Raw genomic sequence first — 13,452 nt, forward strand, 5'->3', positions numbered from 1 at the left:
TAATAACCAAAAAATTCGGTGTCACCACAATCGTGTCACCTTTCATGTTATGAATCCAAAATTGCTTTCTACTGTCATCTTTTAGAAATGTCTTATTAATTCATAAAAATATTTGCCCAGAGTGCGTCAGGTAACTCAATCGGTTTCGGTGAGTAAATGCGCTTCAGTACTTGCCGTCATTTATGTACAGCTATATCACTCATGCCTGGAGTTTGATGGACCAATTACGGAGATTACTTTACTTGCTGACAGACGGTATTAAAGAGTTTAATTTTTTAACGGTGTAGAAGTAATGTGTTGTTGCTCGGGTACTGCTGAATAATGAAGACATTTAATTTTGATGAAGAGTGGAGACAAGTGGTAATATAGTTAATAAATAATATTTTTAACAACGAAAAACAAATCAGAATTTTAAACGAGCGTAGAGCACTGAAACGAGGTAATGGAAATACCTTACTCCATCCTTCGACTACTGCTATACCTTGTGTTCTTAAGTAGCATGTCTTTGAAATTTACACTATCTTAGCATAGTTTGGGAATACCACTCCATTTACACATTGGAAATAGAATACAGTTCTCTATTTTATCAATTTATAAAAGCTATTTCATATCTACACGAGACGACACAGTAACATAATTGTGATGTGCTTTAATGAAACAATATACTTCAGGTATTTTCTCAGTAAGCAGATTGAAAAACTGCTTTGGATACACACTATTCTGTGTCCTAAAAATGATGTGTTTGTACCTTTTAGTGTTAGATTTATTAGTGATGTATTTGGAAACTATTCGTTTATTCAGTTTTCATCAAGCATAATGTATTTAAGGTGTAATTATACGCTCTTTTCCTGTTATCTGTTAAAATATTGAGGTTCCGGGTGTTCTGCTGCATTACGACAACGTAACTCGTTGCCTTCATCAAGTGCTGCTCGGACCTGCTAGTCAAGCTAGTCAAGGGGAACGGATACAATGTTTATACCTACTGCCTTCTCTCCACACCTACCCCTCATTGTCGGTTGTAGGAGCTCCGTTTGACGTCCGTCCCCAAGAGAATCGTATTAAGACGTCCCGTTTCGGTCTGTTGAGTCTTTCGCGAGTTAGCATTCCGTATTCAGACCGCTGCGCATGGCAGCGATCTGGCGTCCTGTTATCACTACGGTGTACCTGGTGCTCTTTCTGGGGTTCGTTCCCCATGTCCACATTCTTAGTTCTTCCTCTCTACTGGGTTCTGCTTGTGCGACCGCTGCAGTTTTAGCAACTCTGTTACTGTATCCCATGCTACAATGGATTGGTACCCAGTGTCACTATTCATTAGTTTATTTATCGTCATCTTTAACTCTGTTGACCCCCTTGTAACATTGCCCCAGAATCCGGTAGTCTGTGCCATAATCCTAAGTCATGGCATGACCAAGTCCCTGGCACTGTTCGGCAAAGACTAATTTAGTTTCCTGCCTCAGCCTAGTGTGCCTCGGGTGTTCTTGTCATCCGAAGTCATTTGTCCTAGTTGATTGGCCAATGTACGGCTTACAAAATTGGCAAGCTGTATTATAAATTCCCGGTTTTCGTAAACCAAGGTTATATTTCACTTTTCCCAGCAGTCCTCTTATTTTGACTGGTGGACAGCACACACACTTGATGTTACGCTTCTTGAGAGTCCTGCTGGTCTTGGCAGAAATAGTCCCTGGATGTGACTGATAAGCTACAGTCTTTGCTTCAGCTGGCTGTTCTTCTTATCGTGTGGAACAGTTGATGGCTGAGAAGCCCTCTAAATGTTTTTGACCGTGTATCCATTTCTGGAGAACATCGAGCGCAGATGCTCTAATTCTGACGTCAGAGTAGCTCGCTCCGACAACCTGTGTGGTACGTGGACCAGAGTCTTTAGAACAACGTTCTTCAGTGCTGGATAATGACAGCTGCTAGCTTACAGGTATAAATCAATATGTTTCGGTTACGATAAACTTTGTGGTCAAGTGACGCATCAGGTCTCCATTTGACCAGTACATCCAGAAATGGCTACTGACCATCCTTCTCCAGTTCCATGATGAATTCTATGTTTGGATGACGTGAATGAAAATGTTCCAAAAATGATTGAGCCTCTCCATCCCCTGAAAGCAACGACTCACTATGCTGAAGTATTGTGCATAGACGTCACTGATATCCGGTAGTAGACACGACACCCCAATACGTCAGTATTTAAGTTGTTCGATAAAGGTTCTTAATGGAATGCACTTAATAAATCTGCGTCGCTGTCATGAAACATACATAAATTTTTAACCCATTCAATATTAAGAAATTACGAACTGCCTTACCGACATAAGATTTAACGCTGTAGTCTCCTTCCTTTTAAATATATCGGCAGTTTTTTCTTGGAGATACATGTAAACGCAGCACCGTGTAGGCTCTCCACTCGTTTAGATGGACCTTTCCTTGTAAATTGCATCAAGGAAAAAATAATGATACCAGTTCTTATGTTTCAGCAATCAAAGGACTGCCGTGCACGGTGTACAACCGCACGTACGACAACGGTGAGACGTTCCTCTTGGACTGCCGCACGCAGTGCGCCTGCCAGGTAGGCTAAGCTGCAGCGCACAACCTTCCCTCTGCTCCCACGATGACAACAAATACTCTAAACGTTTGGTGTCAGCTTTTTCGGAAATATCTGAAAGAACAGTCACCACCCGGAATCCGCAGTTGTGATACATAATATGTAAACTGGAGATGGAGGGGGAGAAAGGAAACGAAAGAGAAGGAACTGCTGATACCAGCCGCATCAGGGCTTTATGCTCAATCACCGGCGACGAGTGAAACATCTGTGCCAGACAGGGAATCGAACCCGCGATCTCCTGCTTACTAGGCAGTTCGTTAATGACTGCGCCACCCAGACACAGTGTTAAGCGCAAACTAATGAACTGTTTTGGCATGTTCCTCGACTGACACACATTCACACCGAGCACCACCACTTACCTGCAGACACGGTCCATGTTCTGTCTGCTGTAGATCGAACGGAAATGTGCATCTCCACTTGTAACGCCGGAAATGCATATCCTCCTATTTCCATCTATTGTACTATTATTTTTTTCCTTGTTTTGTTACCTCAAGATATGACATTTCTGTCTCTTTATATATTGTAATTGCTTTACTGTTTGGATATATATATATTTATGCACTTATGTCGATGTATAATTGGTTTGTTTCGTAAATATTATTTGTATTTTTACGCTGGGTCTTGCCTAGGGAAAACTGCTATCGAACGATTACATCGATGGGTCGTGTGAAGAATCAAAGTGTGTAGGATCTTTGGTATGGTTAACTCTGCCGCGTGGAGCGCGGGCAGGGCGGAAGGAGTCTGGGGGGAGTAGCGAGTGGAGCAGGTGTGTTGTGTGACGCTCCCGCGAGTTGCCGCGCTTTCGGGGTTTGGCAGCATGTAATTGCGCTCGACTTGCGATGGTAGTTTCTGACATGGTGTCGCGGACAGGAAGCATTAGCTGGCGCACATCAAGAGCCCGTTTCGCCTGGTGACCGTGTCGAGAAGAAGGCGCGCCAACATCCAGCTTCTGCAACAGCGACGGCCGACAATGAGTGACTGTCGCCACCTCCTCGATCGACGGCTTCAAACCTTCAATCAACCAACAAGGAAGACTAAAAGCACGTAAAGTTTCAGAACTGTATGGCAGACCTCAGCTTTTCAAATTGTTCCATTTGCCTCGCAAAATTACAGCAACTTAGCATGAACCTTTGTTGCTCATTGTCCCAATTGCATTGCCAAGCAGGGTCCCTTCCTTTTCCGAAATGAGCCCGAGGGTCGTTGAAATTCAAACGCCAGCATCATTCGATTTCACTGCTTTAATTTCAAAGTTCAGCTGGCTACAATATTTAAATTGCACAAGCACAAATTAAGAGTGCGAGTTTTGTTACCGTATTTTAGTTACCTGTGACTGCAGCTCAGCTTGGTATGTACTAAATTTTACTATTGTTAATAGTTCAGAATCATTTAATTCAAGTTCAAAGTAAAATCTCTTGTTTCTAAATTGCGTAGAGTCAAGTTGCTTTTGAAATGATTGTTGAGGTAGTCCAAGACTAACCGTATTTTACTGGATTTCGATGTCTCAGAAAGAAAGCTCACTATTAACTTCAGTCACTAAATTAACTTTCGATTTTCCGGTTTTATTAATTCTTTTGCTAAATTAAGTCAGAGTGTAGCGAAATTTATTACTTCTGACAAACTTTCAGTTTTCACACTACACGTGTCAACCTTCAGTTGCCACGCTTCTAGTGTTAATTATATGTGTAATAACCTTTCTTTTTCAGTTACTATAGTAATTGTCCTTAGGACTGGCGACCGTGATTTCCCCCAAATCTCAAATATCTAATTACCGCTAGTTAATTGTTAACGTAACGGCCGCACATTTACTTTCTTTATTAACTTTACCCCTTTTCAAAACTAATTTCCACCAGTTTCATTAGCACATTTCCTTTCATTAAGATGTAACCCTTTCCTCCCTCTTTACCGACAGGTTAACTTCGGTGACGATTGCTTTTCCAAAACTCCCATTAGGTACACGCGGTTTCATTTTTCACTGTCATTAAGGTCGGTAAGTGAGGGGGGAGGTTACACGTGGCGACCTGGTGACAGGACAATCTTCAGATTTGAGGTTGTTCTGGACACGAATTTTCTTTGGTGCAAATGTCGTAACAAAGTACTGGTTACGTACAGGCCGTTACGTCAGCGAGAATAAGTAGTGGGAGTAATCCTAATTACATTTGAGATTTGTCATTTATATTGAAAATTATTAAAATGAGTGAAGGCAACAATTACCAAAATTTGGTAGACTTGGATACGGAACAATCGGTCGAACAGTGGGAAACGCGCACCGCGGTACCCATTGTTCAGGGGCAGGCGGCTAGCATGAAAGACGCGACCGCCGAAACGCAACAAAGGGCAGAAATGGAATTCCAAACTTTAGAAAATGTTTCGGAATCGGAAGTGAAAATCAAATCTGAATCCCTTGATGACGAATACGGGGGGACAATTAAAGAGGAAGCCGCTACGGAAGTGAAACCGGTAGTTTCCGGGAATTTAACTGATTTATTGAATGTTTTGATTAATGAAATCAAGAGTCAATCGGCAGAAATTATAGCTCTGTCTGCCAAGCAAGAAGCTCAGTCTGAAAAAATTGAACGAAAGCTAGACAATCAGAACAAAGCTATTAATGTTGTTAACAACAATGTTGGAGTTGTTAATACAAAAGTTGATAAAATCAAAGAAGATATTGTTGTAATTAATACTGAAATCGGTAATCTTAAACAGGAAATGATAGGCGTTCAGGCGGAAATTGCGAGCATAAATACTCGTTTTGATTCCGAAATTAGCAGAATCGAGAAAAATGTAGGAGAAGCAATTGCTCTGATCATCGAGAATAAGGTGACGGAACAAATTCAATTAGTGAAAAAAGAGGATCAACAGAAGGTGGAAACTTTAAAGGCTTTAGTGTCCGAAGTAGACACTAAAGTGAGGGAGCAGGCTAATACCTGCGAAGAGAAAAAGAGGGAAGTGGAAACGCTTGCGACAACCACTTGCCAAGTAATTACGAGAGTGTCGGAATTAGAAAAGAAACTTGACGAAAAACAGAGCTATGTGCCAATCTGTGCACATAGTTCGGAATTGTTGACGAAAGAGGAGCGGTTCGACCCCTTGAAAAAAGGCGGTATACACGCGACGGATTTCATTAAAAATTGTGAAAGAGTTTTACCCAGATCATGGACTAATGAGAGAAAAATTAATGCGGTTATTGATGTGCTGGCTGGTGATGCCAAGCGTTGGGGCTTAAACCTCGACATTACGAACCTGACTTTTGACGAGTTTAAAAATTTGTTTCTGGCTGAATACTGGTCAGAGCAAAAACAGCAAAGTGTCTGGCGCGAATTTGTCGTATCGAGGCCTTTCGATGCGAATTCGCGCGGTTCGATGAGGGAGTTTTGTGAGGGCTGGATCCGCAAGTTGGAATATTTGCGTGATCGCCGCACGGAATCCGAAATAGTCTGGGAACTCTACAAGAAGCTTCCAGATGATACAAAACGCTACGTAGGAAGCAATTACAGGACAATCAATGATTTCCTGGAAAGAGTTGAGGACGAGGACAATTGGCGCAATAATCGCGACAGTGGTAGAGGCCGTGGTAACAACAACGGGTACCACAGCAACCACAACAACGATAACCATGGTGGTGGTGGTTGTTGGATGTTTAAGGGGGACTAAACAGCGAAGGTCATCAGTCCCCCACGATAACCATGGGAATAATGCATACCGCAACCATGGCAGCAACAACAATAATGGTTCGGACCGTAATAACAATCGGTACAATGCAAATAATAACCGGAATGACGGAAACCAGTATCATACTAGCGTGATACGGGCTGCGCAGAATAGTAATAACGCCAGAGGGTGTGATCAGCCGCCTCAGCAGCATCCGGGGAGCGTATCTGCTGGGACGAGACAGGGAAACCATTAGCCACGCCGGTAAGGGGCCGACCGGGCGTGGAGAAATTTTGGCGGCCCAATAACAGGAGAAAACCCAGGTGTCGTCGTTATGAAAATTCCGTATGGAATAATCAACGGCGGGAGAGTGTGCCAGTGTTAGGAGAAAGGAGTGCGCCCACAAGTAGTAGATCAGCTGTAGACACGGCAGTAGGAAGTACATTCACTGTCAGTGAGAACAATTTAAGTAGTGTTCCGGAAATCGATTATAAAGTGGCAGCTGTAATACCCACAGCGGAACTGGAGATTGAGTTTAAGAATGATTCGCAAGTGTTGAAAGAAGATCAGGTGTCGGATAAAACGTCCGTCATCGAGCGAGGAGATGCAGAGAGGGATGAGGTCTGGTTAAGGCAGTTCGGTCGCTTATACGACGAACTAAGAGATTATAGGGGCCTGTACGGGAGAAGTGTTTATGGGGAGCGCGGGCAGGATTTGCCGCGTCTCGTCCCGCAGGAAGATAGTGATTGTGAAGTGATGGAAAGTTCTGGCCCTAACCGGCAGTCTTTACCAGAAATAGTTGATGTTAATGGGGAGCACGAGCAAGATTCGTCGTGTTTCGTCCCGCAGGAGTTAGATGTTGAAGTAGTAACGGAAAGTTCTGGCCCTAACCGGCAGACTTTACCGAAAGTTATAGTGGTAGAAGTAGCCGACCCATCCGACGCGAACATCCAGTTTAAACATTGCGAGAGTATTAAGGAGAAAGATTGCGAAAAATTTAGTGATAGCCGGACACGATTGGTAGAAAAGCACATAGATTACAACGTGTATGAGGTTAGAGCTGACATTATACGGTCAGACGATAGCAGTGTGGGTTGCGCAGATCTAGCGGAAGTAATTGCAGAAACTACTGGACACATTCCTCCAGGTAGATTGGCGGATGAGATTAATCTGACCAAAGTGGAATCAACGAAGGTGACGATTAGTGAATTGATAGCAAAGCAACACTCACTAGTTGACGAGTTACAGGAAAAGGTTTCGGTATTGGAGGCGAAGCTACAGACTAAGCCTCAGGACAAACGTGTTAAAATTAAAACTGTATGTAAACAGAGGCTGAAAAAGCCGCCAGATAAATCGGATTTAGGATCAAAGCCGGATGGTTTTTTCTGGAATGACCTGGATATAGACGAGGATTTACTGTGGGAAAATAAAGAAACAGTCGAGGACAAGTGTAGACAGATAGTAGTGTCCGTTAATATGCACGACCTACAACTAAACGTGTTGATTGACACCGGTGCAGAATTGAGTGCTGTATCTGGGAAAATATTTGAGTTACTGAAAGACAGACCTGGCATCGTAGTTATGCCAGTAACAGGAGTGAAAATTATCGGTGCTACTGGGAAGGCCAGTAAACCGGTCACAAAACAGATTTTTGTCAACTTCGAGATATGTGGGGCACGATTTGAACAAGAGTTTGTCGTCGTGCCAGACTTAACTACGGAAGTAATTATCGGGTTAGATTGGCTATTAAAGTACCGTGCAGTGATTAACTGCGAAAGCAAAACGTTGACATGTACGTCCCAAGATAAAACAATAGTAGTTAGTTTTGACGAGGCAGGAGACGGTGTGCATAGGCAATACCAGCCTATACACATTGTTAACTGGCCGGATGGTATTGACGTAGGTATGAATCTGAACTACTGTAATGTGAAGAATCTCGGCATTGACAATAATGTAGAAAGTGAATTGGAAAGTATTGTAGACGGTGTGTCAAACGTAACACACGAACAAAGACGAGGCCGACTTTCCCGTACCTATTGCCATCACAACCATAGGGCATGGGGCAAATATGTAGCAGTATTTGAGAGAATTATGAACACCTTGAGACATGAATCTACGGGATTTTCTCCAGAGGAAATCCTGTTGGGTGACAGAAGTACAAGTTTAGTGGAAGAGATAATCAAATTCCCTCCACGGATTGACATTAGTATTGGTGTGAAAAAGGATCGTTTGCGAGAAGTAATGAAGCTAAAAGCCGATGCTCGCATACGTCGTCATGACACTAAAGCGCGTTTTGATTAATCAATTTAATTTTAATCAATTTAATCATGATCTAATCAACTGAAAAATCCAAGCTGCTAGTTTAAGTTTTCAGCTGAGTCACAGTAGATTAAGGAATGTAAATATGATTTTGTAACTAGCTGTAAGATTTCATGAATATGTGTTTTACTAGTCATTGCCGATGTACTTAGACGCTGTTTTAAGTTTCAGGCTAGTACATGCGTGTGATGATGGACAGTGTTGAGTTATCCACTGTGATAGTTTAAGGGACTCCTTGAGATTACTCGGGAGTGAGTTTTTCCTAAAGAATTCAGGGAAACGGACGTTCTGGAAATGCCGTTACGCAGGCGAGTGAGATCAAGCGTGCCGCACAGGCGGGCGCAACAATACTGGCGAGGCGGAGCCGCTGTCGGCTCTTGTGCCGCTGTCGGCTTTTGGGCCGCTGTCGGCATTCTTTGTACTTGCGAGTACGGAAGGCGGAATTGTTTTTCTTCCTGGACAGCTGAAAGAATTCTACTGTCAATATTTATGGTTTTTTCGATCTGATGTGTGTTATTTTCTTGTTTAGCGTTTAATGGACTCCCATGACGAGAATATTAATTATGAAAGGGTTATGTAAAAATGTGTATTCTATGTAATTAATTATTAATTTGCGTATTTTGATCTACCTGTTTTTATGACCATGTACTCTGATTAATTTTGTAAATAGTATTCCATTTCTTGATACTGTTGGGAATTTTGACAATTTTAGAATAGCTAAACCATTTTCTATGTTTTCTATGAATTTTAATATGTTGTCAACCTGTTTTATTTTGTGCAAGATGACAGAGTGGAATAAGATTAGGAGTGTCTCCACTCAGTTATTATGGTCTAAAAATTGATTTATGGTTAATTAGATGAATGCTAAATTTTGTTGATGTTTTGAGCATATGCATTTCCGCTGTTTCTTTTTTGGGACATTCTCTGAGTCTGTTTACGTTACACGAACATCCTCAGACAATGTGGGGCACGTGTAACGCCGGAAATGCATATCCTCCTATTTCCATCTATTGTACTATTATTTTTTTCCTTGTTTTGTTACCTCAAGATATGACATTTCTGTCTCTTTATATATTGTAATTGCTTTACTGTTTGGATATATATATATATATTTATGCACTTATGTCGATGTATAATTGGTTTGTTTCGTAAATATTATTTGTATTTTTACGCTGGGTCTTGCCTAGGGAAAACTGCTATCGAACGATTACATCGATGGGTCGTGTGAAGAATCAAAGTGTGTAGGATCTTTGGTATGGTTAACTCTGCCGCGTGGAGCGCGGGCAGGGCGGAAGGAGTCTGGGGGGAGTAGCGAGTGGAGCAGGTGTGTTGTGTGACGCTCCCGCGAGTTGCCGCGCTTTCGGGGTTTGGCAGCATGTAATTGCGCTCGACTTGCGATGGTAGTTTCTGACATGGTGTCGCGGACGGGAAGCATTAGCTGGCGCACATCAAGAGCCCGTTTCGCCTGGTGACCGTGTCGAGAAGAAGGCGCGCCAACATCCAGCTTCTGCAACAGCGACGGCCGACAATGAGTGACTGTCGCCACCTCCTCGATCGACGGCTTCAAACCTTCAATCAACCAACAAGGAAGACTAAAAGCACGTAAAGTTTCAGAACTGTATGGCAGACCTCAGCTTTTCAAATTGTTCCATTTGCCTCGCAAAATTACAGCAACTTAGCATGAACCTTTGTTGCTCATTGTCCCAATTGCATTGCCAAGCAGGGTCCCTTCCTTTTCCGAAATGAGCCCGAGGGTCGTTGAAATTCAAACGCCAGCATCATTCGATTTCACTGCTTTAATTTCAAAGTTCAGCTGGCTACAATATTTAAATTGCACAAGCACAAATTAAGAGTGCGAGTTTTGTTACCGTATTTTAGTTACCTGTGACTGCAGCTCAGCTTGGTATGTACTAAATTTTACTATTGTTAATAGTTCAGAATCATTTAATTCAAGTTCAAAGTAAAATCTCTTGTTTCTAAATTGCGTAGAGTCAAGTTGCTTTTGAAATGATTGTTGAGGTAGTCCAAGACTAACCGTATTTTACTGGATTACGATGTGTCAGAAAGAAAGCTCACTATTAACTTCAGTCACTAAATTAACTTTCGATTTTCCGGTTTTATTAATTCTTTTGCTAAATTAAGTCAGAGTGTAGCGAAATTTATTACTTCTGACAAACTTTCAGTTTTCACACTACACGTGTCAACCTTCAGTTGCCACGCTTCTAGTGTTAATTATATGTGTAATAACCTTTCTTTTTCAGTTACTATAGTAATTGTCCTTAGGACTGGCGACCGTGATTTCCCCCAAATCTCAAATATCTAATTACCGCTAGTTAATTGTTAACGTAACGGCCGCACATTTACTTTCTTTATTAACTTTACCCCTTTTCAAAACTAATTTCCACCAGTTTCATTAGCACATTTCCTTTCATTAAGATGTAACCCTTTCCTCCCTCTTTACCGATAGGTTAACTTCGGTGACGATTGCTTTTCCAAAACTCCCATTAGGTACACGCGGTTTCATTTTTCACTGTCATTAAGGTCGGTAAGTGAGGGGGAGGTTACACACTGATAGCTGCTATTAATATCCGATCGAGGTGTATCAATTATATGAATACAAGTACGCTTGACATTGAATTTCGGTAATGCAAAAGCTAACGCTGTTGCCTAGTAAACTGAGGGTCCCGGTTTGGAGCCCCTTTTTTATTTTATTTTGGTTACACGTCAAGTTCCGTACGATCAAATTGAGGAGCAAATCTCCAAGGTCACGTAACGTGTCAGTACATGAAATTACAACATAAAGGTAATAACAGATAAAAATAAAATATTTAAGAACCAGAAAAATGTCAATCCGTAAGTTCAAGTAAACGCAATCAACAACACAACAAGAATCAGCTTAATTTTTCAATTAACTCCTCGACAGAATAGAAAGAGTGACTGATGAGAAAACTCTTCAGTTTCGATTTGAAAGCGCGTGGATAACTGCTAAGATTTTTGAGTTCGAGTACTAGCTTATAGAAAATGGATGCAGCAGTATCCTGCATGTCTTTCTGCACAAGAATTCAGGAAGCCCGATCCAAATGCAGGTTTGATTTCTGCCGACTATTAACTGAGTGAAAGCTGCTTATTCTTGGGAATAAGATAATATTGTTAACAAGAAATGACAGTAATGAATATACATATTGAGAGGCCAATTTAAAAATACCCAGACTCATGAACAGGGACCGACAACAGTTTCGTGAAATTACACCATTTAGTGCCCGAACCACCCGATTCTGAGCCAGGCATATCCTATTACAATGGGAAGACATACCCCAAAATTTAATAGCATACTCCTCTGTGATACAGATAAGGTGGAGATTGAGATAATATCCAAATCACTAAAGTCTAAAGACTCTCATGGACATGATGGAGTGCCTATCAGAATATTAAAGTACTGTGCTGCACATGTCTGGCAAACACTTTCACGTGTCGCTGCTGATACTGCATAAAGTCTCGATGCAGCTGATATAATTACTTCCCTGCCTTTACTGCCCCCCCCCCCACCCCCTACTTCAATTTACATAAAATACTTTAAAGCCTTATGGAGTAACTCACTGCTGTCAACCCGAGACCAGTTGATTATTGTGCGGCAATGTGGTAAATTTTTTGCCATACGCAAGTAATTGTTAACATTCATGGCTGATCCCGACTTCATTTAAAAGAACCTATAGACATTTTTCTGTGGCAAACAGCTTTGGAAAAAGAGTTCATTGATATAACATGGGTGTAGCTTGGTAAAATCTGCAAACACCTAACTCAGATGCAGTTAGGGCCTTTTTAATTATGACTGTCGTAGCAGGCACCTCCACATGTTGATCTTGAGCACGGGTCCAGGCAGTTCAAACCGCACGGCTACAAAGAACAAATGAGTGCTGTAGGGCGTTTCATGTGTTTGGGAGTAGTCGGTGTTTTGCTGTAGACTACTAGTTTTAAATTTCTCCATAGACAAAAGTCTAGAGGTGTTAGGTCTGGAAAGTGTATGAGCTGTATTGTGTTTCCCGAAAAACAGATCCAACGATCTTCAAATGTTCTGTTAAGGAGGTCCGTAAGTATCTATGCCGAATGAGAGAAGTATCTATTATTTTGGTACCATATGGACTGCCTTATGTAGAGAGGAATGCCTCCCAATAACTGAGGAAGCGTGTTAGTTAGGAACTCTTGATATGGCCACTTAGACTTGCATCAGTTAAATATTAACCAAAGATGCTATTCTTGAGAAGCCTGAACCTTCGTCTACATGGCGTTCGTAATTGATGTTCCAATTTCAAACCTTTGCGGAAAGAGAATCACTACTCAGAATGACGTCAGATTTGAACAGCATGTCAATGACGGAGGGGAAAATGTCAGGCAACAAAGAAAATTAACGAACATTTCACTAATTAATGGAACTGCCAGTTCATTAATGGAAATGTCTATGGTTTGAGTTGCACATTACACCATACGTACAGTTCAGCGTGCATGACTGCATAAGTTCGGCAGTCGACAGTTGTGCCACTGTTGAGCCAAAACCTCATAAAATCCTAAATGACATTGCTTTTTAACTGTTTTGTCGCCAAAAATAGCATGAAAAGCAAAATGACTTTGGTTTCTAATTGTAGTGAGACTGGAACGAGACATGTTCAGTACGGCCTCCACCGCTTTCTGACATAAGCTGAAATCGAAAGACAGCATGTTCCACAACAGATCGGAGTGTCTCGAGGTTCTGTCCAGAATCCGTTGCCCAGCACATGACTTCAATTCATTACGTTCGTAATTGGAGTAGTGAACACATCTTTCAGACAATCCCACAACTAGAATTCACACGGATTAAGAAGAAGTAACCAAGACGGCAGGCTGCA

The 13,452-nt window shown here is 41.7% G+C and overlaps 1 protein-coding gene across 1 annotated transcript in view; it reads left to right on the forward strand.

Annotated features, from left to right (window-relative positions):
• Positions 1 to 13,452, forward strand: part of LOC126433663 (CCN family member 4) — a 383,910-nt gene that overhangs the window by 318,411 nt on the left and 52,047 nt on the right. Inside the window, exon 4 of the mRNA XM_050090450.1 lies at positions 2,478 to 2,569. Coding sequence (XP_049946407.1) covers positions 2,478 to 2,569 — 92 coding nt within the window. The remainder of the gene's footprint in view (positions 1 to 2,477; positions 2,570 to 13,452) is intronic.

This window comes from Schistocerca serialis, chromosome 1 (assembly GCF_023864345.2).
Source record: "Schistocerca serialis cubense isolate TAMUIC-IGC-003099 chromosome 1, iqSchSeri2.2, whole genome shotgun sequence".
NCBI classification, from domain to species: Eukaryota; Metazoa; Arthropoda; class Insecta; order Orthoptera; family Acrididae; genus Schistocerca; species Schistocerca serialis.